Consider the following 26,124-nt stretch of genomic DNA (forward strand, 5'->3'; position numbering starts at 1 on the left):
ATGCGATTAAATTGCGATTAATCGCGATTAATTACATAATATTGCGTGATTAATTAGTTTTTAAAAAATTGAATCGTTTGACAGCACTAGTATTTTTACGTGAGTCAAACTTGACACCAAGTGATGGAAATTAAACAAAAGTCCAACTCCCGGACAACGGCATCCTCCATCTTGAAGTCCCACACAGCGGGGGAAGTCTGTGTTTGACAAAGTGCACCGCAGTGGACACTGCTAATTAAACTGATGTGTCATGCAGACGCGAGGAACGCTCCGTCGCCATGGACACGATGGGGTTAGATTAAAAAAAAAAAAAGCCTCCTAAGAGGATTAGTCACACTAATATTTCACATCTGGATGTTTGTCTTAAATGTCAGGGAGGCAATGTGTGCACGTTAATATTCACCAACACAAGCGCGACATCCAACAACACAGAGGCACGCCAATAAGGAGCGTAATTAGTGTAATCATGGTGGGAGGTTAGAAAGGAAGACTCGTTATTATTCACCTCCAACTGGCCGAGCACAACAAAGTAGCACGTCCACAAAAACACACTTAATGATAAGTAATTACGCTTGCCTGCCACAATGTTAGCTCAACATACACAAGTTGTGAAGCCTATTCACAAACGCAACTATTTTTCATTTATGTAAAAAAGGAAATATTATTGTTCAGATTTGTATTGTGGTTTTAAACATTACAGTATTATAATATAGCTCAAATGGACCTTTGACTCGTTCATAAGCCATTTATAGAACTTGAAATTTTATATTTGAATACGCTTTTTACCTCTTGCTAAGCCACATAGATTTTTAATGTGGGTTCAGTCAGTGGGAGGTCTTTATTGGGTATACATTGGCCATCTTGCTATAAAGTATATAGCAAGTAGCAGTAGTTAAGACAGAGTCTCTTGAGTCAGTGAATGAGGTTTAGCTTTAAGCCGGCTAATGATCTCCTTAGGCCTCTGGATTGACATGAATCCTTTGAGAGTATTGCGGGGAGCATACCAGCCAAGTTTCATTAAATATTTACTGTGTTTGGCAACCATTAACACCTCGCAACACCCACAGATCACAGATCACTTACCTTTTATCTCGCTTAAATCCACACGTTAGCTTTTTTTCTTGCAGTTGCTTTGGTGGCCAGAAAGACGTGCGCTGTTGTTTGTGTCCGATCATCAGACCGGCTAGTGCGGAATAACGTTAAATATTCATGTGTGGCGCGATTACGGCGCTGGATGGAAAGAGGCAGGAAGTGCGGCGGACCCGACGCGCTCGTTCATCAATGGACGCTAACAGAATCTCAATCCCACTGGTGTGTTTTTAACCTCGGCTCCGGAAGAAAGCGAGAGAACGTGTGACCATCGGAAGAGGCAAAGAAAGATGAGACGGGCAAAAGGAGGAACGGGATGAGTTATGAACTAACACACGGATGGATGGAATGAGAACAAGAGAGAGGTAAAAGTGAAGATGATGAGTGGTGCACGCTCACCAGCCGCTTCATTATTGGATATTTACCAGAATAAGCTGCTACATGTGATGGGCTTAATGTAGCAGAATGTGGCCTGGGGTTATTCTGCACGCCTTGTTCCAAGTAACTAAAACAAGTGTATGTTTATGAGTACGAGGCAGCTTCTGCTTAGTATAAATGCTACAGTAGATCCTTTATTCATCACACGATTATGATTCTTGATTATTATTGTCCTATGCAGCCTGTCCTCATTGTAAGAATAACAACAAAGACCACCCTTGGTGTTTTCTGGTATTTGCCACAAACATAAGCCCAAGAAGATCCAGAACTTTATCCAAAAAAATGTAAAAATAAGAGGAGACCTCCACCAAGGTGAAACGATCCCAATTTAAAAAGTATTATTATGATTCATGGATGACCCTATTTTAGATCTTTTTTTTTTTTTTTTTTTTTTAAAGGCCAATGCCAATTCTGATCTTTTCCAGTATAAAAATCAATAACAAACTAATCAGCTGATTAATAAAAAATATTTATTTATTTATTTATTTATTTATTTATTTATTTATTTATTTATTTATTTTATTTATTTATTTTATTTTATTTTTTAGCCCTGTACTCTTACCCTGTCAAAAAAAAAAAAATCAGCCGATTTTCTTTGGCCTATTTTTTGGGGGATAACATTTTAAAATTGACTGTTTTTTGCCTATTTCGAAAGCACTGATGTCGCGCCATTTAAATTCCCTGCCTGAGTAATCAATTGGGCCCTAGTGTTGAATTGAAGTTCAAATCATTGACCAAATTTTAAACTTGAATATTATGGTCATATGGTTCCGATTACTTGTAACATTTAAATATAGTGTTTTTACTATGAGACACCTGTTGCCACGGTTTATTTGTATATACAGGTTTAAAAAAAAATCAGCTGTCAAAAGGATTTTGTGGCTCCCGGTGTTTGTTTTTGTTTTCTGTATGAGAAGGTTGAAATGACTTTTAAAGTATTTAAGGTTGTCCACCCTGGTAACAGAATATGATGTGGAGTGCAGTGACATTAAACATAGTTGACTTGAAAGATTTTTTTTTTATGCAACTATTGAATCTCATTTGATTGTGTAGGTGTACCTAATGTTGTGACCTGTCACACTGCTCTATCTGCTGGGCTCTTATCTTTTTTTTATTTTTATATTTTTATTTTTTTTCTCCCCGGTCTGGCAGTCACTCAAGACATATTCAGCATAAATAAACAAGCCTGCAAGGAGAAAATAGCAGTCGGTCTTCCATCTCGATTATCTCTTCACTACAGTTAGCATCACATTTAGCACCACAAATGTTATTTTTCTGACCACTTGTCCTAATGGAAGCTGGTGGAGGGAATTTCGGGCCATATATTCTCTTGATGCTCCTGAATGTGACTCACATCATGAGCTTCAGTGATGCGTTTTTCATATTTATAGCCAGACGCAGACAGGGCGAAAGCGCCTCATTTCCACCTCCATGGGTCCCACCCTTGCCTTGCATCCTTTGCCTTCCCGCTTTCCCGTTCCGCGTGCCTCTCAACTCCATCGGTGACCTTTTCTGCCCGCTTTGTTTGCGTCTCGCCGTGTTCGGTGAAGGCGTCTGAAGGGAATGTATCCTCAGCTGGCCCGAGCCAGCCGAGCGGATGTTTTGCCACGTCGGCGACATAAACCAAGCAGAACCAGCGACAATGAAAGATTTGAAAGGGCTGTTTTGTTTCGACGACATCAAATAAGCCGTTTCATATCACATTTGTCACTCTGTTGAGAATTTTAGGAGCGATTGTCTGGGGTTTTACGAAGCTTGAGAAACGCGGCGATCATTTCCGTCTGAAACCTTTCATGCTTAATTGCCGCCGAAATGACTCGTGATTGCCTTCAAAATGAGACATTTTTGCCCTCACATCTGCAGGAGCACCAGTCGTGCAACTCGCAGCCGTGCCCCGACTTGAAGAAGACCACTCCCTGGACCCCGTGGACGCCGGTGAACATTTCCGACAACGGCGGGCACTACGAGCAGCGTTTCCGTTACACGTGCAAGGCCCGCATCCCGGACGCCAGCCTGCTGGAGGTGGGCAGGCAGAGGATCGAGATGCGCTACTGCTCCAGCGACGGATCGACCGGCTGCTCCACTGATGGTGAGAAGCCATCATCAAAAATCAGCTCATGGTTCAGCTTCTGTCGTTTATCAACAGACCAAAGCATCAGACGTGTTAATTAACTTCCAATCCAAAAGCCAATTTTTAGGTTGGAACTACATCAATCTCTGCCATGATACATAATTTGGGCAAAGGTATTGAGACCAACATCTTAATTAATCAATTAGAGGCTCGGCTAGAACTATTAATTTTTATACATACACTCCCAGAAATATTCCAAGCCTACCTTAAGATGTATGTAGTTTTTTTTTTGTTTTTGTTTTTTTTTTACATAACATTCCCGTATATTTATTTTTTTTTAGATAATTTTTTTAAAATAATTTTTAACCCAATACCAAATAAAACTTATATGATACATATTGATTAGTCTAATGAAGCCTATTTATTTGAATCGGATTTAGTATTAATAAAGTATAATTATTATTTATTTATTTTACGCTTTTGGGATGTCTGCATTCAAAAAAAAAAAAGAAAGAAAAGAAAAGTAATTAATTAATTAATTAAATAAGTAAATGAATAAAATAAAGAGCATAGATATATGGTAAGTGTTTATAACAGGAGTATTTCGTGTACTGTATTAGTAACCTGATAATGATGCAATTCAAACAATATACTTTATGTATTTTACATAAATACTCTCATTATTATTAATTTAGAGTAATTATACTTTATTAATACTAAATACATAAAGCTGAGGATTATGCATTTCAAATAAATGGGCTTTATTAGACTAATGCATATTTATCATAAAAGGTTTATTTGGTAGGTTTGTGTTAAAATTATCTAATAATAATAATAATAATAAAAAGTAAATGGGAATTTGTCATGTAAAAAAATTACTTGGATCTTAAGTTAGGCTTGAAATATTTCTGTGAGTGTATCAGATACTAAACCTAGGGAAAAAATGAAAATGAAAATTAAAAACCTGGAAACTACAATTTCATTGCATTTTGTCCGGCCGGCTAGCAGGCCTACATATCCCATGATTCTTAGACACGGGAGTTCCATGATGACCAAAACACGCCTGCTAGCGATTACATGCGGAATGAGAATGAGAACGTGGATGTGAAAGTAAATTATTTTTATTATATTTTTTCATTATATTTTTTAGATTTTTATTTTATTTATTATTGTTAAATTAAGTAAAAATTTGAAGTTATTCATTCATGCAGTTCGTGCCTCTCTAAACTAACGCTGCCAATAGAAAAGCAGCAGACTTCTGTTTTATTTCTATTTTCACTTAAGGTGTCATCTAACACTTCGATCAACACGGTGTGTTTTTTTTTTGTTTTGTTTTTTTTCTGTTTTGCATTCAGCGTGAAGAGTCAAGACCCGCGTTATTTACAAGTCGTTGCCATTATTCCCATTAGGCCGCTCAGAAACTGCACTTCTAAGCATTTGTACAAAGAGGCAACTAATTGGCATCTTGTTAAGTGCAAGGATTAATGTGGTTGGTGAAACATCACATGAACAGTGTGAACGAAAAAAAAAAAAAAAGTTTGTAGTGTTGTTGGGGAAACAAGGGCTTATCATAATGTCCTGTTCTACTTTGAGCTGACTCGGGGTGGTCCCTCATGTCTCATGCGTCTCCCTGCTACATTATTCCAGATTATCAATCCAGTCCAACGCTGTGACAGGTACGCATCGTTGATGTCGTGCTTTTAACTCATTGACTGCCATTGACGGAAAAAGACGTCAAATAATGCATTTTTGCTGGGCTGGCAGTGAATGTGTTAAACACAATGTGCCAATATATTTTGTGATTATATTGCAGCATCCTTTTTTTCCTTTTTTCTTTTTTAAGGCAAATTTTGCTTAAAAATCCGTCAATTTTGGTTACATCTCATCTTAACTCATTGACTGCCATTGACGGAAAAAGACGTCAAATAAGGCATTTTTGCTGGGCTGGCAGTGAATGTGTTAAATACACCTCCAGGGTTAAAAAGAAGCACCGCCAAGGCACGTCAGTTTTGAAACTTCAAAAATGTGTGACAGTCAGACAGACACCCAAGAGAGCTTTAAACTGCTCTGCCTTGATCCTCATTATCAAGACGTATATGTGTTTCATTAGAAATTGTCACCAGAAACAAGTCTGACATCAGATCACGTGCATTAATCACAGCGAGTGACAAAAAAGGGAGCAGGATATGTCTCACTTGGAGGATAATGTAGCCGGAGGGCTACGACTGGCAAATCCCTTCAATTGTTTTTTTTTTTTTTTTAACAGGAAAAAAAACGTGAATGAGTTAAATAAGGAGCATATTTTGTCAGACATTATCCACTTTAGCATGGCATTCAAACCACACAATTATTTTAAAAATATTTAGAATATATTTAATATTTAACTCATTCCATCCCAAAAACATGTAAAAACATTTTTTTAAATATATAGTCCTTCCCTCCCAAAAACGTGTTTAGATGTTTAGAGTATAAGAGATCAGCCACGGCCATGTTGCAACAAGCTCTTTTTGTCAGTGTTTTCACCAGGAATGTGAATATTGACGAAACTTACCTATATTCTAATGCTAATTGCTGCAAAACGGAAACACATACAAATATGCTTTTTTTTTTTTTTTTTTTTTTTTTTTTTTTTTTTTTTTTTTTTCTCTTCTCCTGATGAAAGAAGAGACTTTAATCTTTCTTTTGCTAAGCTCCATGTTTTGATAGAAATGGAACACAATATTCTATGGGCCTTGCAAAAGTCAAAATCTATAATAATCTAATATTATAATAATATTAGTTAAGGAGCAAAATCCACGTGTTTTTTATTCATCTCAGGGGCGACCATTTTGCCTCTTGCTGTCGTTCAGAGCTCAGATAACGACCAATAACGACTCGGCTTCCAAATGTCACATGACCTAACAAAAAAAAAACACAAAAAAACAGATGAGCCGTTATTGTTTCACTGTTTGAATCCAACAACATGTCAGTCTCTTGTGGGCCTCAAACAAATAAAAGCTTTAGTCATAAATCATTTTCTGTGTGACCACAGGCCAGCCCGCAGTATGAATGATGACTATAAAAGCTAATATGCTTGTCGGGTTCAATCAATAGAAAGAAGAAAAAAAATGATCTAGTCGACCTGAGTGTATTTTATTTTCTTAATTGTATTCACAAAGACCAACATGATGTGAGGTGAAACCCACAGCCGTCTCTTTTTGAGTTTATTTTGTGGTCGGCTTGCTTTAGTTGAGCGATGGCTTGATTGTTTCCCCTGGAGAAAGTGTGGGATGTCAGCAAGCCTGATGCGTTTCACTTGAGCTGATGCGCGATCAGGGCCAGGACCCTCTTGTGGGCAACAGATGACTTTTCCACACAGCGCAGACTTGGCGGACGCATGCCAGTGCTGACGGATGATTACCGCCGCGAGATCCTTATTGTCTCTGCTTTTGTTTTCCCTCTCTGCTCAGCCGGCACGCTTCGTTTTATACGGCAGAATCGCTTTTTTTAACGGGTTTAGCTTACAAGTGTGTAGTTCAGGGATGTCAAACATAAGGCCCGCGGGCCGGATCAGGCCCGCAAAAGGGTTTAATCCGGCCCACGAGATGATTTTGTAAAGTTAAAAAAATAAAAATAAAAAAATTAATCAGCCGGCCACAATCAAAATATATAAAATGTGTAATTTCACAAGCAGTCCTCAGATGAGCAATGCAACTTGTACGGGATAATCGTCCTGGATGTCATTATTTTACACACAACTTAAAGTTCCGGTTTGTTTAATTATTATTTTTTTAGTCATAGACCGACAAACTTGTTAAATACGGCACAAATTAAATTACTGACAAACTATTACTGGTAACACAAATAGATATGACAAGGATTAGCGTCCTTATAACATCTTTAACTGCTCCACGCAATGCATTCTGGGAACAATATATTTTTATGCAAAACAGGTAGATTTAATACGTCTAGAACGCAGTGTTGCCGCGTTCCATTTGCATTTGTATTATTTTTTGGAACAATATGATTACAGTTGAGCTCCGTAATTTAGGGCTGGCACACAAATAGCGAAAATCTGCGTATAACTGACAGTAATCGTTTTTAAGTTGTATACCGTTATTTTACCGATGCGGCCCACTTGGTAATATATTTTCCTCCATACGGCCCGTGAGCTAACATGAGTTTGACACCCCTGGTGTAGTTTATTTCAAGTTGGGTTTTTTTTGTTTTTTTTTATCACAAATGTGACCTTTTTTCAGGTGTTGAAAATTTAGATGAATCGAGCAAATGTACAGTTGGTACAAAGTTACGTGGTCCCTGCAGAAGTGGGTATACGGTACTCTAAATTTTCACTTTTTTTTTTTTTAACTAATTTACTCCCAATAACGTATAAATACGTTTTTTAATTTTCTAAGTGTCCCAAAGACGTATTTATATGTTTTTTTGTTTTGTTTTTTTTATGCTAGAGCATACAGAAGGCTTTGATGCAGCCTCTCAACTGCAAAGAAAGGTTGCAGAAATGGTCGTTATAACACAAACGGCCAGCAGGTGGCAGCAGAGCAAAGGAGATCAACCAGGGCCATGTCGAAAAAAAGCTCAATTACTTACAATTTTAAATAGATTTGCGAAAACTGATGAAACTTAGCTCTCTTCGAATGCTAATTGCTGCAAAACAGATACTTTTTTTTCCTGATGAAAGAAGAGACTTTAATCTTTCTTTTGATAGGTTCCATGCTTTTATAGCAATAGAACACAATATTCTGTGGGCCTTGCAAAATCAGTCAAAATTCAGTAAAACAGCCGGGAGCGAACGGGATTGCGAAATGTGAAAATGGCGGCGAGTGAATGAGTTAACAGTAGTAGTAGTAGTCCAGAAAAGCATCCTGTTTTAAAAACGGTGACATGTAACAAAAAACTGGTCATTTTGTGATCACAATAGTAAAATTATGACTTGATTAGGAGCAGTTTGTAGTTCTTACTGGTAACACAGGCAACTTGAATTAATGTAAAATGTATTTATCATGACAGAAACATACAGTATAAATGATAGGGATGTAACGATATCCAAACATCACGATCCGATATTATCATGATATGAAGGTCAAGATACAATATTATCACGATATTGTGGGGAGGTTGGCGATACAAAAAAAAAGGTGACAATATTGTGAAAAAATGAGCTCATAGGATCAAAACATGCCTTGTGAAAATTAAACTGCACTAAAGACCTAAGCCACCAGAGGGTACTAAAATTGCACAAATGGAAATCAAGCCGACTTTTTGAACAGATGTGCTGATATCACGATACGGCCATTATCGTTACGTCCCAAATCAATATCCATCCATCCATTTTCTTGACCGCTAATTCCTCACAAGGGTCACGGGGGGTGCTGGAGCCTATCTCAGCTGGCTTGGGGCAGTAGGCGGGGCACACCTTGGACTGGTTGCCAGCCAATCGCTGAAATCAAACATTTATTGAATAATGAGCAAAAATTATGAAAAACATTCTTGTATTTTAACTTACTTTACGACCAGTCTAGCTATAAAACTGAACTGGAGCATGTAGTTCGGGTGCAACTGGCGGGATCGAACCCACACAGCGAGCAAGTCTCCAGTGTATGCGCTGAAACGATTCCTTTGAAATGAAAAATTCCCAGTCAGGAGGTTTGGACTGTGCCTTCTAATGAGAGAGGGGGAAAAAAGATCTGATCTTGACCTTCAAATTTAGGGATAAACTTCTTGCGGCTTGTTTTTCTCCTTTGTTGCCTTTTCAAACTGGATACTTCCTCGGTGTGGCACTGGTGGAAAAGAAAATTGGACTTTGTTGTCTTGCTTCTCAGTAGCTTTTGTTTGTTTTTGCATCTTTTTGCCATTTTATACATTGAAAACAACCCAATTGAGGCCCACATCTGCAGTGCACTCTCAAACAACCTTTTCACCTGGACTTTTCAAAAGCATACCTTTTTTTGGTTTTATCGCTCTAATTTATTCCCGCGCATCTGTGTTAAGATGATTTCCACCCACCTTTAAAAAAAAATAAAAAATACCGTAACGTTTGTCAGCGTTGAGTTACTGTGCAAGTTCTATGCAACCCAAAAACCTGGTGGTGCGTTCAAGGGGCCAAGCGTCCGTCACAAGCTGAGATCAAGCGATTCTTACCAGACGAATCGAACGGACCACATGAACAATAAAGCCAACACGTGAAAAGAATTGCTGCGTTGGCATTGGGATTGAATATTCTTGATGTCAGATGTTGGCTTTGATGGAATCCATATGTGATATGAACCTGATGGTGGAAAAACACAATCTAACAGTTGGAGTCGGACCAGAAGGAGATCTTTGTTGTCATTATACCCTCCAGCGCATTCGAATGTGACGACTTGTTGTTTGGCTCAAACTTTTTTTTTTTGGAATGAGGCCACCTTGATATTTTGTACCAAGACAAACTATATATTCTGTATAACAACCAGGTGTGCCATATTACCTTTTTGTGCACATCATTGTGTATTTCGTGGCTATTTGTGAGTCTGTTCAGTTTATTACGCCTCTGTGCCCTTTCAGGAGTTTTAATTGCTTTCTCTTTATTTGGCTCCTCCGTGAAAAAGTTTCCCTTGAGGAAGCTGCCGCCTGACAGATCTCAGGTCAGCCCAGAAATTTCTGTTGCATGGTTCCACTGTGGGCAACATTTAATCGAATATCACACACGTACAGTATGAATCTAGGAAACTTTTTGTGGGCGTATGTGATGTCACTAAACTTTGTTCACATTTGATGTGCACAAATTTACGTGACACTGCCTTAAAGTGTCTTTTTTTTTTTTCTTTTTTCTTTTTTCCCCCGCGTAGAATGTCCACGTCTTCTTTGTAACACGCTGCAGGATTTGAGCAGCTTGGGAAGCAACAGGAGTTGGACGGAACTTTTCTGATGTCTCTTTGTAAGGGAGACTGTTAGATCTTAAAACACTGCATCCTTTTTCATCACTGTCCAACTCATCAAGGGCAGAAGGATTAGATTTAAAAAAAAAAGAAAAGAAAAAACAAATACAGTCACTGTCAGTTTGAAAGTGAGTCATCTGATTTGGCATAGGAAGGCAATGTTGCATTATCATGATAGTGTACACAAGTGAGGAAATATGTATCTAAATATACAGTATATTTGACTACCTAGAAGTTTTTCATTTCAGGGCCACATACAGAAAATCCGAAGGACGCAAGGGCCACATATTGTTATGAAGAGAAATTGTCTTTAGTCCTAAAAATTGTACAAATAATTTATTTGTGCTTTTGCACATTTAGAAAAATGCTACAGTATATAAACCAATTTATTTGTAATATGGCAGTAGGGTGATTATAGTTTTGGAATTTTTCATTTTATTTATTTTTTTATTAGTTTTTAGGGTGGTTCTGTTTTTATTAGTTTTAGTCCTTTAATAAATGCTTAGTTTTAGTTTAGTTTTAGTTAGTTTCAGTAGTAGTATTTTTTTTTAATGTGTATTGTGTGCAATATTTAAAAAAAAAAACACACACACACAGTGGGAGTAATGTCTGCTTTTCTATTGGCTGCTGCTAGATGACATCACTTCTGTGTGACATACTTTCAAACGTCATTATTCTGGTTTATATCAAAATAAAACTACTAAAAATCACACCAAAGACTAAAACGAAGGACATTTTTGCTATAATTTGTTCTGAAGTATTTTTGGTCCAATGTCTCAGTAATGCATTCTTAAGACAAAGAAAGAGTCCAAATTGTTCTAATTGTTTTGTTTAAAAATTAATATATCCCAACACGATAACGTTTTATCTGTAATTCTTTCAAATCAATAAACAAATATATTGAATTTTTTACTTTACAAATTAAGAACATTCAAAAATACTGTTTTTTTTTTTGTCAGCCAATACAGATCAGTGACATCATATTGGGACAACTATTGGTATCATAACCTCATATCAGTGACTACCGAAGAGTTGAGTAGCAGTCTGAAAAAAGTGGTATCCAACATCCCTCATTGTTATATTTGTGTGCTTGCACTGAATCTGATTCAATTCCGCCATGTCACTCGACTAAAAATGACGTAGACTTATCACGCATTTTACACGTATTTTTCTATGACAAGGTGAGAGCTTGCAGTTATGCAAATGAGACGAAACACGATGAAGCTCGCCAAGCTGATCGTCACGAGCAGCCGTTCAATATGTGGTCCTTAAAGAAGTCTGGATGAGGAGTATCAGGTCACAGCTGCAGGCGGGGGGGGGTCAGTCCGTGCCACTGCCCGCTTAAGAATCGATCAAGAGCTCACGCCTCGACGGGCCCTGTCGGCGCGCGCGCCAGCTTGTGAGGTGATGAGGCTGTATAAGCTGCCAAGGTTGGCCGTATTTATGAAGAGGTTGAGGGCTAGCGCAAGGTAAACACGCCGTCACCCTGTGGAAAAACAGCGGGACTGGTAATTGTAATGAGCGAGGAAAGCAAACTATAACCTCACCGGAACAAAACAAAACAAAAAAATGATGTCCAGATATCACATCTAAAATATTTGACTTCACAGAAACTAAATTGAGCGACTTCGTATGACCCGATTATTTCATGTTGATGTAAACAATAATTCTTCACTTGAACAAACCTTAAAATATTTACTTAACATTTTAGTCACTGAACCAAACTAATTGATTTCAACTGATTAAAGGCATGGTCTTCCGTTTTTACTCAGGAAAATGCACTATATGAATATAGGATGTATACCCATGAATTCTTTCTCAATCTACACCTCTGGGCTTCTGTTAATTTGTGGTGGTGATTTTTTTCCTAAACCCATACACATGTAAACTTGTGAGTGAGTGGGGAAAAAAAAATAAATCCGTGCGTGCTGTCGAGTTGCCGCATGACGTCACCATGCAGGTGACAAATTCTCCCCCAAATTCGTTTGTTTTTTTGTTTTGTTTTTGTTTTTTAAAGTACACACTCTCACACATACAAGCATGGTCTCCCGGGTGGGGATATGCTGTTTCCGTTTGACTCAAACTAAATATCTTTTTTTTTTTTTTTTTTTTTTTAAATAAAAATAATAATAATAATAAATGAAAAAAAAAATCAAACTAAATATCTTACTTGGAGGGCATGAAGACAAAAACTGTAACTGGAAGGAAATCAAAAACTTTATTTTGGGTCCTTTGGACGTATTTTTAGTTCCGTCGAAATCAAAATTGATATCTATCAATGCAAAATAAAGGGTTTTCACAATCAAATCAATACCTTTATCCTGTTTTATTACTTTAAATGAACTACCGATTCCAACAATTTTTGCAGTGCAAGAATGCCAAAAATAGAAAAAAATGTAAAAGAATTAAAGTAGGAAAATAAAAGGTCTGGAAGAAGGTGAGAGATGATGACGGGGAAGATTGATAAAAAGTAAGCCTTAAGAGCTGCATTATCGTCTGTAAAAGTTGGCCGAGTTGAAGGAGTGAATCATCCGTCAATGGCCTGGACACTCGCTGTAATTTCACTGCAGGTGATTATCATTCACTCAAGCAGATGGCTTCTCATTCACGCAGACCAGATGATTCTCAATGCCTCTCACTGGCTGCAACATTTCCACAGCGCTGATTAATGCATGCGGTAATTAGAGTTTAATAAAAATTTCACTTTCGGATTCCGTGATTCATTCCACATGAGGGCACCAATGATGAAAACTGATGTTGTTTGATGAACACCAAACGCCGCACTTAACTTACTGAATCCATCTTCACAAAATAGAAATGAGGTCTGTGATGCACTACATTTGTGCAGCTGTTGCGAATCCATCTTCCTCACACGGGCCGTTTTCTGTCGACGCGGTTACATGACGAATAGTTTGAAAGAAATAAACACGTCTTCCGTCTTTTCCGCGCTTTAGGTGAGGTTCTTCATCTGGGGAAGACCTCTGGACGCACCGTGAATGGCGGCTGGTCCTCGTGGTCGTCATGGACACAGTGCAGCAGGGACTGCAGCCGCGGCATCCGCAACAGGAAACGGATGTGCAGCAACCCGGAGCCCAAGTACGGGGGGCAGCCTTGCATGGGGGCTGCACAGGAGTACCAGGAGTGCAACACCACTCCGTGTCCTGGTAAGAGATGCACGATGAGAGCTCTATTTTTCATGCGCTCGGCATGAAAATGGGCACATCTTGAATTTTTGGGCCGGGTCACGGCACCAATTGAAAGGGTCTGAGTGAACCTCTGCCGGTCCTTGACTGCATATTGTCAGTGGATGCTAGATGCCTTTTTCTCTTAACTCATTTGCTCCCCAAAACGTATAAATACGTTTTATTTTAAATATATTAAGTTTCCCAAAGACGTATTTACACGTTTTTTGTTTTATGTTAGAGCATAAAGAAAGCTTACTACAGAGAATGGGTGCAGCAATGGTAGTAATTACAAAAATGGCCATCAGGAGGCAGGCTGTTTTTGTAATTACTACCATTTTTTCCACCCTTTCGCTGCAGTTGAGAGGTTGCATCAAAGCCTAAAAAACAAATACATCTTTGGGGCACTTAATACATTTAAAATAGAACATATTTATGCATTTTTGGGAGCAAATGAGTTAAGTTGATTCAACAATTCTCTTTCTAGAGTGTAGATAAGTGCCCGAGTGCAAATAGGCAAGTCACCTATCTGATCATATACGCCAAAAAGGCCTAATCTACCACAGCCTAAAAACTAGCACACTTTGTACTGGGAAAGTCTTGTTTAGCGTATTTGTAAATTTTGGTAGCCATGCTTAGACGTTGGTAACAAAGTAGACTCGATTTTAGACTCGGTAAAAGCAGGTCTAAATGGTGGCGGATGTAATGCGATTTTGTTGAGTTTGAGTTTGAGTTTGGTTTATTAAAAGGACAGTGTACAGTAACATTAAAAAGATGGCTGCACCAGATTTAGCAATATGCTAATTTCCATCTGTAGTCCTCATAAAATAAAATTACATAACAGTTAAAAACTACATACATACAACATACGGAGCACCAAAATTACATTCAACTAACATATGAAGTGTCAGATACACAATACAGCATTGTTAAATTACATATCCTATAAGATAAAAGAGGCAGAATTATACACAACATCAATTTACAAATCTATAACACGCGTAAAATACATAAATCGTAGAGGTAGTAGTTATGTTTGCTATTGAAGCAGCAACAGTTATAGTTGTGGCTGTGTCCATCAGACGGTACCCACTAGGGTATCGTCTGATGGACATGTACCCAAGTACTAAAAATGTGGACAGGACTGATATTCAAGGAGCCAGCCTTTGACTGCGCGTGAAAAGTTATTAAAATTGATGTTATTTTTCATGTGGTCGGGGAGCCCGTTCCACTCTTTAATAGCTTTATAAGAAAAGACTGATTGAGAAAAAACAGACTTTCTTATTGGGATGTTGCAATCACCCCTCACTGCAGACCTTGACACCCTGTTTGTTGATTGTGATCGCAGATTTACAAATGTTTTTAATGGGGGTGGGGCTGCGTCATTAAGAATTTTATGCACCAAACAGATATTAGAATACCTGATAAGGTTATCGAAGCTTAACATATTATGTTTTACAAGTATATTACAATGGTGGTGTCTCATTGGCTTTTTATCAAATATTTTTAGAGCTTGATTATATAATGTTCTGAGAGGTTTTAAAACAGTTTGTTTAGCCTGAGACCATGATGACAGGCAATACAAAATTTGTGAAATAATCATTGCATTGAAGTATGATTTTGCTGCTTCCAATGATAAAGCATCCCTAATATGTTTAAAGTTTGAAATATTAAATTTTAATTTACGGCATACTGCTTTAACATGATTATTAAATTTAAGTGTAGGATCTAAGGACACACCTAGATATTTAACCTCTTCGACATTTTGGATCATAAAATTATCAGCAAATATGTTTGGGGGAGCGTTTGGGATTGTTCTGTTAGAGAAGTACATAGCAATAGTCTTCTCTGTGTTCAGTGTGAGGTGGGACTTGTTCAGCCACTCAGTTGCTTTAGTCATTACGCAGGATAACTTAGCAGCAACTGAGCTTGCATTAGGACCGTGAGTGAAAAAAACAGTATCATCCGCGTACATCAGGACATTTACGTCATCACAGACAGAGGGAAGATCATTAATATACAAGCTAAAGAGCAGTGGCCCCAATACAGATCCTTGGATTACCCCTGTAGTGCATGGTCTAGACTGTGAGATTTTATCATTAATTTTAACACACTGAGATCGGTCTACAAGATATGATTTAAACCAGCTAATGGTGTTTCCAGAAAGATTAAAACTCAACATTTTTGACAATAACACTGAGTGATTAACAGTATCAAATGCCTTTCGTAAGTCCAAAAAAATGGCACCTACCACTCCTCCCTTATCCAGGCTGAGTTTAATTACCTCAAGAAGGTAACAACAAGCTGTTTCAGTGGAATGTTTGGGTCGAAAGCCAAATTGCATAGGATGCAACATATTTCCATTATCAAGGTGCTTAATTAGCTGTTCAGCAACAATCTTTTCAATTACTTTAGAAACTATCGGGAGTATACTAATAGGTCTATAATTCTTAATATCCTTTCTATTTCCTGATTTAAAAATAGTTGGATTAAATATGTGTGGTAGATGTCACTGGATTTCAATCACAATCTTGCTGAATCATTGACAAAATCAATTTTTTTAATTGGTTTCGGTGTCACACATGGATTCGTGATTTTTTTTGTTATTTTCCCTATTCAAATACACACAAAATTAGTGCATTTGCACTGCAGTGCCTACTGCGGTTAGAAACAGAAGTGAGTGTGGACTAAAAATGCGCCTGAAATCGGTTTTAACTCTCAAGTGTATCATCCTAATTGTTTTTCTGTTTGAAACCAAGTCATTAGTGGAAGAAGAAATAAGCGTACTTTCGAATAGGGCTGTAAATTCTGTCTCCATGGGAAGCAATTACTTCCCCTCATTTGCTGTCCAACACAGATGAATACACACTTCCCCACATCCAAACTAAACTATCTTTTTTTTTTTTTTTTTTCTCCCTTGAGTAACGAATCAAGAATGGTGGCGCCAAATGACTTGCAAATCTTCACGAATCACAAAAGAAATCAGAGGCGGAGAGAAGCTGTGATGAAAACTCAACAATTTTGCACCAAAGAATCAAAGAGGCCATCCCTGTGGCACTCCGCTGTGTAATTACATACAGTAGCAGATCAATTATGCCGCCGGCGATGAAAAGCCCCGCAAACAATTTATTGTCAACGCATGGCAAAAAAAGGATGCATTCAAATGAACAGAATCCGTTTTGGCGTCTAATCTGACAAACGCATGTTGTACTGGATGATTATTAATCTGAAAACCCCCTGAGAGGAGGTCTTAGGTATCTTGCTAAATGTTGCCATGCTGGAAGTAAGCAAAGGAGACAAGGATGCGAACAGCCATTAACGCTATTTTTACAGCCTGTTAATTCAGTCCGTGGATGGTTGCATGTGCCGGAAAACTTTTTTACGTCTCGTGCTAAGAATGCATACAGCAGCAAGGAATACTAATGCGTCTTCTAATAGTGTCCGCGTGAAAGTGTATTTTCGATTTTCGGCGTCCCAGCTGTGATCCTGGGACGGACGTCTAATCCCGTTCTTTTTTTAATCCGACGCTTTGAAGGAGGAAAACAGGTGTCGCGCCGAGCGTCCGTCTGGTAAAGAAAGAAATGATTCTGTTGTTTTTCTCGCAACTTCAGCCAAGATGAGACGATCCGTCATGGAGGGCCAGGAATCGACTGGCACGTCACTTTGAGATAGAGAAATTACGCAGCGATGACAAAAAAGCAACGGAAACTTCAATTACCTGCGCGGAGCTGCCAAGCACCAGCAGGTCTTTAAAAGCAATTCTCAGATGCTTCTGATGAAAAGGGAATTACTCTCTGCCAATATGAGGCTTGAATATTTCCATATGATTGATAAAAACGATATTAACTCGTAATTCTCCAAACTGCCCTCATAATATTGTTGAATTTTTTATTTTTTTTTGTCTGGTAGGAATTTCCGTTTACACCAACACATTTTAATGAGATGCATTTGCGATGATAATTATGCTCAGTTTTGACAAAATGTAATTACATCAACAATATGTTAAGAATACAAAATGGCCGCACTCTCAGATGGATACAAACAGGTGGATTTTTCTGCTTAATTAGTATTCCACAAATGTGATATTGATCATAATACTGTGTTTAGGCTAGTGGTGGCCCATAACAACATCGCAAATAATAAATGGGAAATGGTCGTGCAGCTTTTTTTTTATATATATATATTTATATATTTATTATATATAAATATTATATTATTATATATTATATATATATTTTTTCCTGAATGGCGGTTTGTTGTTCACCTTAATTCTTGCAGAAATTGAAGTTGATTGGATCGAGCTCAGTTTTATAATTAAGGAAGATTTTTCAAAGTTTTTTTGTTTTTTTTTACGGCACAAGTAAAGTTGTTTCCAGCAAGCTCAATTGTTCAATTACTGAAGATTTTATTATTTTTATTTTTTTCCTCAACTTCTCTTTTAAAGTTTTTTTTTCGTTATTTTTTTTGTAGTGAGTCTTAAAGTATGCAGGTTTAAGTTTACATTTACTTTTTTTTTTTTTTTTTTTATTAAATAAAACATTTTAGTAGTACTAATGTAATAAGTAGGGCTGGGTTTAAAAATCAAATAATTTAAAGCCTGATATCGATTCATAAAACCATGAATCAATTATTTTATCTTTTTTCCATAAATTCATAAGAAAATTGAGAATTTTAAAGGCCCTTTTTTGTATCTTCGGGTTTTCTTTAAATTTAATGTTCAAATGAATTGAAAAGTATTTTCTTCCATTTATGAATTTTTTACTTTATATTTCCAATTATTGAATAATGAAAATATTTTAATCTCATCCTTGCTGATGTCAATGTTTGCGTAACTGTTAAGTGATTTATAACACGTTACTTTCATTAATAAACTAAATCCATGAACCAGTTACTGCCACCGTAAAATTTTATTTGAAATTTAATGTTTATGGAGTTTTTATCATCTCCTTGATATTTAAGAAGAATTGATTGTCCTTAATTAATCAATATTGATTAAATTGAAGGGAATCAAATCAGATTAGAAAAATTGAATAGCAAGGAAACGGCAACATGGATGCTGATGGTTGATTTCTCTCAATTAAAAAAGTTGAAAGTGTTAAGTTGTGGGCTGTGTGGAGTTATCTGGAACAGCTGGAGGAGGCCTACTTTCTGTCATGTCAAAATATACACACGCGCACACACGGGAGACAAGCACAATTTTTCACCCTTTTTGTGTCTCCGAAAAAAAAAAAAAGTTTAGCACAGCTCCTTTTGAACTGCAACATGAATCAGACATGAGTTTGTGATCCGGAACAATCCGACTTGACAGCTCCTATCTTGTTGTTTGGGTTTGATGGAACCGAAATTCACTACCTGCCCTGAATCCTAATTCGTTGTGGGGGCAAGATTTGTTTGGGGGGAAATTATGGTGGAGGTACCAAGGTTAGAATTGTAATGAAAACTAACCCAAAAAAAAAATGACTGTAAATAAAATAAAGACGAAAATGTGTTTTTAAAAAATGAAAATAACTTTAAATACATTTTATGTTGATAAAACTACGTATAATTAGAGCAAAAATGTTGTTTTTGTTCGTACCATAAATGAGCTTTCGGGGTTCCTATTAAATGTACATTTCTGTATTAATGTTTGGCTGTGCAGAAGATGGAAGGTCAAACACTTGTTTGGGAATTGTAGTTTAGTAAAAGAACAACTATTCTGTAGTTAGGACAATGGTAGAATGTGTCATCTGATTCTAATAAGTTTGCAAATCAATTTGTAAAATGCTTTCTTCTCCATTTACTATTGAGGTCAAATTTCATTTATTTTTTATTATTTATTTTATTTAGATTTATTACTATATATATATATATATATATATATATATATAATATATATTAGTGGTGTAACAGATCACAAAAGTCACGGTTCGGATCAGATCACGGATTTGTGCCACGGATCGGATTGTTTATTGGACCAGCAAAAAAAATAATAATAAGAATAATAATAATAATAATAGAAAAAAAATAGTACTTTGTCTGGATTTATTTTGTAAAATACTTTTTTCCCATTAAATTTAAAAAAAAAGTACAATATAGCCGTTTAGGATTTAGTGTCTTCATTTATTTTTTCAAATGCTTTTTTCTCATTAAAAATCAATTCCAAATGTCTGTATAACGGTTTAGGATTTAGGAACACAACTTTCAGTGCAATATGAGACAGAAACATTCTTATTTTATACATGCTGTAAAATAACAAGGTATTTTAATGGCTTAATGTTGCACTCCTGTAATCTAAACGGCTGAGTTTGACATTTTGAGTGGAATGTTTTTCTTTTTTTAATGGCCTAAAGTGTTTTATAAAATAAATGAAGACAAAGTTCTATTTATCTTTTTTTTTTTTCTTCACATTCCTTTACTTTAAACATGGAGAGTGAATTGCAAAGTAGCCTTGGTCCAGAATATTGAAAAAGAATTCAAGTAAGCCAGTCAAACTCATTTACAACTTCCTACCAGCCAGACACTCAGTAATGCTAACGGCGAGCCGCTAGCCACTTAGATTGGCGACTTCCGCTGTATTATACAGCGATGGCGTAATTAATTAGCGGTTTGTTAGCATCCTAAATTATCCATAGAACATAAGGAGCACTTCATTATTAAGAAAAAGAAAAAAAGTTGGACTGCCGTCTAAGAGTGCTGCATAATTGAGTGAAAGTGTCTCCCCCTTTGTCCCCCTGCCGCCTTTAGTGGATGGAAGTTGGTCCTGCTGGTCTTCATGGTCCAAGTGCTCTGTGACGTGTGGAGGTGGACATTACATGAGGACTCGAACTTGCAGTAACCCCCCGCCTGCTTACGGAGGGGACATCTGCCTTGGTCTGCACACTGAGGAGGCGCTATGCAACACTCAAGCTTGTCCAGGTCCGCACGCACGCTCTTAAAAGCACACGCAGATCCATCACAAGTCCTTTTCAGTCACTCTATATGCCAGGTGGTGTCCAAACTTTTTCATTTGAGGGCCACATACAGAAAATCACAAGGATGCAAGGGCCACATAATGATATGAAGAGAAATTGTGTTTAGTCATAAAAATTGTACAAATAACTTATTTGTGCTTTTGCATATTTAGAAAATGCTACAGTATATATATTTGTAATATGGCAGTAGGGTTATTATAGTTTTGGAATTTTTCATTTGAGTTTTGTTTTTTAAATTTAGTTAGTTTTAATTAGTTTTGAGGGTGGTTCTGTTAGTTTTTTATTAGTTTTAGTTATTTAATAAATGCTTAGTATTAATTTAGTTAATTTCAGTATTAGTTTTAGTTTTATTTTATTATTTTTAATGTGTAGTATTGTGAGCAATATTTAAAAAACACCATGGGCGCAACGTCATTATTCCGGTTTATATCAAAATAAATCTACTAAAAGGCTCATGCATTAAATGAATTACCAAAGACTAAACTGAAGGACATTTTTGCTATAATTATAGTTTTATTTTAGTTAGTTTTGTGAACATAAAATGTAGTTTCAGTTAGTTTTCTTTTTTTTTAAAGCATCTTCGTTTTTATTTTATTTCGTGAACGAAATTGTTTTTTTGAATTTTTGTTTTTTCGTTAGTTTTAGTTAACTAAAATAACCTTTAATAGCACCTGTGTTTTTTTTGACATTCTCCCTTCTTACTTTGACCATCTCCAAACATTTTTGTTTTTATTTTACTTGAACTGAGTCAAATGCCATTTTTAGCACATGTCGCGGGCCACGAAAAAATGGACGGCGGGCCGCAAATGGCCCCCGGGCCGTAGTTTGGACACCCCTGCTCTATTCCCTTGTGGAGGTCACTCATGCATGCCTAATACATAACCAAGGACCCACACAAACAACTGTGGGATTGACTTGTCATTTTTTGTTTGCAGAGAGCTGGTCCGGCTGGTCCCAGTGGTCCCAGTGCGACTCCCGGGGGTCCCAGTTGCGTGTCCGTCATTGCGACGTGCTGTTTCCGACTGGGAATCAGTGCTCAGGAAACAGCAGCGAGAGCAGGCCGTGCTCCCCCGACTCCAATCTCATTCCAGGTAAGACCTAACGCAGTCGTTTTCAATTATGTAATGATAACATACGTTATTTATCTCGCTCTGGGCAGTTTGTATGATGTAAAAGGTGAGACAAGGCGAGGCATGCAATTTCCTGTGGAAAAAAATTGGAAGAAATGGCAACTGTCTTTTCTTTGTCGATAATATTGATATCTGCTTAGACCGCCATATTGCTATTGACAGAAAGTAATGTGAAACACACATCTGCATTGATTTTTCCATAGCAGCATCATGGCGCAAGATTAAACATATTAGTCATAAACAACTACTAAAGTCTACAAAATGGATGCCTTTACAACAGAGGTGTCCAAACTACGGCCCGGGGGGCCATTTGCGGCCCGCCGTCCATTTTTTTGTGGCCCGCAACATATGCTAAAAATGGCATTTGACTCAGTTCAAATAAAATAAAAACAAAAATGTTTGGAGATGGTCAAAGTAAGAAGGGAGGGTGTCGAAAAACACAGGTGCTATTAAAGGTTATTTTAGTTAACTCGAACTAACGAAAAAACTAAAATTCAAAAAACAATTTCGTTAACGAAATGAAACAAAAGCGAAGATGCTTTTTTAAAAACAAAAATTAACTGAAACTACATTTTATTTTTACAAAACTAAAATTAAACTATAATAATAGCAAAAAATGTCCTTCGTTTTAGTCTTTGGTAATTAATTTAATGCATGAGCTTTGGGGGATGATTTTAAATGTGACTTTTAGTAGATTTATTTTGATATAAACTGGAATAATGACGTTGCGTCCATGGTGTTTTTTAAATGTTGCGCATGAGTAATACACACAAAATTAAAAATAATAATAATAATAATAATAATAATACTGAAACTAACTAAACTAAAACTAAGCATTTATTATAGAACTAAAACTAAAAAAAAAAAAACTAACAGAACCACCCTGAAAAAGAATTAAAACTAAATAAAAAAAAAAAAAAAAAAAAAACTTAAACAAAACTAAATATATAACTAAAATATATATAACTAAATATGCAAAAGCACAAATCAATTATTTGTACAATTTTTAGGACTAAGCACAATTTCTCTTCATAACATGATGTGGCCCTTGCGTCCTTCTGATTTTCTGTATGTGGCCCTCAAATGAAAAAGTTTGGACACCCCTGGTCTACAAAATGGATGACTTTACAATATTCATGAGCCCCGTGCTAATTAGCATTTTCATAAATAAACCTCAATCAAAGCCTTTTAAGCATTCTGTATTAATTCTTACAGAATTACCCATTTTCGTTGCTCATCAATCGCCTTTTAAATGGGAAGCCTTGTCAATTAGGGCGCGTTAGAAACGTCTCGTGCTTCATTTTCTCTAATGAGGACGTCTACTTTTCATAAAGCACTCCAGGTGCCGCCACGGCCGCGATTATAGCTTGCGGAGTTTCTCGGGTAATCTTTATCATACTGAAAGCGGCTTTCATCTCAGCGCTCGCCAACGGAGGTGTAATTTGTCACGCGAGCAGGAGCGTGTTTGTGCCGGTTCCAGGCCTAATTCTGATACCTTTTGCTTTTTTTTTTTCCTTCTCCTTTTAACAGAAGTCTCCATTGCACGCTCCAGTCAGGAGGAGAGACGCTGTGGAGGTAATAAATGTATGCGTGTAGTTGGAGGTGTGTGAGAAACCGACATGGGCAGGCATTAATTTGCTTAAATGAATATAAATCCCACTGTAAAAAAAAAAAAAAAAAAAAAATTAAAGGAAAATGCTGATCTGATAATATCTCGCTGCAGTCACAAATTTCCCCCAGTAACGTACTTCTCTAGCACTTGAAATTCAGGTGCAGAAATCCCGAGTAAAATGTACCGTAGCTACACAGTTACAGTTTGAGGGGATCAATAAAATCTCTTTTAACCATGTTTACTTCAGCAACAGCTGCAGGAGTGCTGATGAAAGTGCTCAGAGTTCATAAGAAGCGCTCGCGTGCGCGCGTTGGTGCACAACTGGCAGCTGGTAGTCAAGAAAATGTTCGTTTGCAGCCAAATACCCAAATTGTTGCTGTCACATGTGATATGTTTATTTATATTCAAAAAAAAAAAAGAGCGAAACTTGACAAAGTTACTGACAAGATTAGTAACTTTTTCAAATCTACAGTATATTTTAAAAACTTGAATGCAATATTGCATACGTAATAAGTAATAACCTTTGAAGTACTCACTAAATAATGCAGAATAGTGATGTTTTGTGATGAATGTTAGTTTCACACCGCAAAAGTAAAACCTTAATTATTTCTTAAATTCTGACAGTGTTTTTGGTTACATATGTGTTCCAAACCTAATAATGCAAATGCAAAACATAGTTGGAACACACAGTACTCATTTGTGTGTGTGTGAGTGGAAGATTGCTGAGTACATGTGTGGTCAAGTTTGCAATCATTTCTCAACAGAAAACAGGCGGCCTCAGCAGACTTGCTCTAACCATTCTGCTGCGTTAGATGTTCTTGTGCTTCTTGAGTCATCTTCTGTTAAGATAGCGTACAGCTCGGCTATGTGAATGTGCAAAGCAATCTTTATTGCAAACAGAAGCAATTCTTTATTGCAGCAAATGTATGATAGCTTATATTTAAAATTATTCCGACAGAAGGTCACTGTAGAATCAATTCAGACTCAGTGACTCAACCACGATTTCCTTATTCACAGTTTTTTACAATGTTTTTCAACGAGTGTGCTAAGGGGCAGTCTCGGAAAATAAATAAATAATACATTTTTGCGTTTTTGGGATGTCTGCATTCAGTTTTATCCCAAATATATAAATATGTCCCAAAAAAAATGGACACATTTTTCACATAGTAGCGATGATCTGTATTTCAACAAAATGCTTCTGACCAAAATGTCTGACTTCCTGTACAGTTCTTTTCAGGGTGTTCCGCATCAGAATCCCTAAAATACATTCATATTCATCAGGAAGAAAACATGCATACAAATAATTAGTGACTTTCCAACACCTTTTAATTCAATCAATCAGATTAATTCATCAAAGGGTTGACTGTTTAGCACATTATGTGTAAGAGTGGGTTCGAATCCGGGCTCGAAGCCTTAGAGCAGTGGTTCTCAACCCTGGTCCTACCTAGCCTGTTTTCCATCGCTCTCTTAAGTGTTTCAAACGATCAGCTAATCAGTGAGGTCTGCACGAATCCTGATAACGATCTTCAGCTGTGTTGGCTGGGGAGACATGGAAAACAAGCCGGGTAGGGGTACTCGAGGACCGGGGCTAAGAAACAGTGTCTTACAGGGTGGAATTTTCCTCAGGTACTTCAAATTCCTGCCACTTTCCAAAAATATGCACGTTAAGTTAATAATTAAAGACTAATTTGATTGAATGGGTTGTCTATATGTGCCCTGTGATTGGTTGTCATCCAGTCCAAGGTGTGTCCTTGGGCCTTAACAAAGCCATCATAACAGTATGAATTGGCCAGCTACCAACTCCCTCCCCTCTTCTTCACCTCCATTCAGACTTCAACCTGTTCCACATGATTGCCGTGGGTCTCAGTAGCTCCATCCTGGGATGTCTGGTCACCCTCCTGGTGTACTCGTACTGCCAGCACTACCAGCAGCAGTCGCACGACGCCACCGTCATCCACCCCATCTCGGCCGCGCCGCTCAACACCAGCATCACCAACCACATCAACAAACTGGACAAATACGACACCGTGGAGGCCATTAAGGTCTGTGCTTGATCTTTTTGGAACACAATAATACACTTTTCCTGCTGCATGACTGACTGTCACACTGCCACCTGCAGAGTGCTGACACCCTCGAGCCTTTGTAACAGATTGACAAGTGTTGCGTGCTTTTCTTTTCATGTGCTCCTCTGGCGTCTCGCTGTGTCACTTTGTTCTGTGTCGGCGTCAAACTTCTGCTTTCTCATAATATATTCATGCGCCCCGGGGCCGTCAGGGAACACTCGCACTGTGTCTTGGAGAGCTCCCCTTATGTCATCTTCTGAGTAATATCACTGGGTCGTACTATGACATTCTGGTGTGGTTGGATTTGGCCTCGGTTCGACATGCTTGTATAAACCACGTTTCCACCAAGCAGTTCAATTCGTTTCAGGATCATAAACCCTGATCTGGTTGGCCGCGTTGGGATGGAGCATCGTCATATAAAGCCACCATAAAAGCTACACCCCTTAAAATCGACTTGGGAACAGTCCATGGTCTACCAATTGGGCACTCCTGTTCTAAATAATACCCATTCTGTCAAAAATTCAGCTTGAAGCAAATATTTTTGTTATCTTTTCATTATAATAATGTCAACTAGACGATTGCTGCGGAAACTTTGAATGGGACTGCTGACTCTTGCAATTGGGATGCAAGAATGTGGGGTGCACCGAATGATTTAGCCAAAATGGCCGCCCCATT

General features: G+C 37.4%; 1 protein-coding gene across 8 annotated transcripts in view; it reads left to right on the plus strand.

Annotated features, from left to right (window-relative positions):
* The window catches only part of sema5a (sema domain, seven thrombospondin repeats (type 1 and type 1-like), transmembrane domain (TM) and short cytoplasmic domain, (semaphorin) 5A), a 158,457-nt gene that overhangs the window by 126,952 nt on the left and 5,381 nt on the right, over positions 1 to 26,124 (plus strand). For all 8 annotated transcript variants that reach the window (XR_013280805.1, XR_013280807.1, XR_013280806.1 and 5 more), the window contains 6 exons: positions 3,391 to 3,616; positions 13,467 to 13,676; positions 20,418 to 20,588; positions 21,580 to 21,735; positions 23,305 to 23,349; positions 25,217 to 25,428. Coding sequence is in view for 5 of the 8 variants with exons in the window: in XM_077508474.1 (XP_077364600.1) it covers positions 3,391 to 3,616; positions 13,467 to 13,676; positions 20,418 to 20,588; positions 21,580 to 21,735; positions 23,305 to 23,349; positions 25,217 to 25,428 (1,020 nt within the window). In the remaining 3 variants the exon portion in view is untranslated. The remainder of the gene's footprint in view (positions 1 to 3,390; positions 3,617 to 13,466; positions 13,677 to 20,417; positions 20,589 to 21,579; positions 21,736 to 23,304; positions 23,350 to 25,216; positions 25,429 to 26,124) is intronic.

This window comes from Festucalex cinctus, chromosome 20 (assembly GCF_051991245.1).
Source record: "Festucalex cinctus isolate MCC-2025b chromosome 20, RoL_Fcin_1.0, whole genome shotgun sequence".
Taxonomy (NCBI): domain Eukaryota; kingdom Metazoa; phylum Chordata; class Actinopteri; order Syngnathiformes; family Syngnathidae; genus Festucalex; species Festucalex cinctus.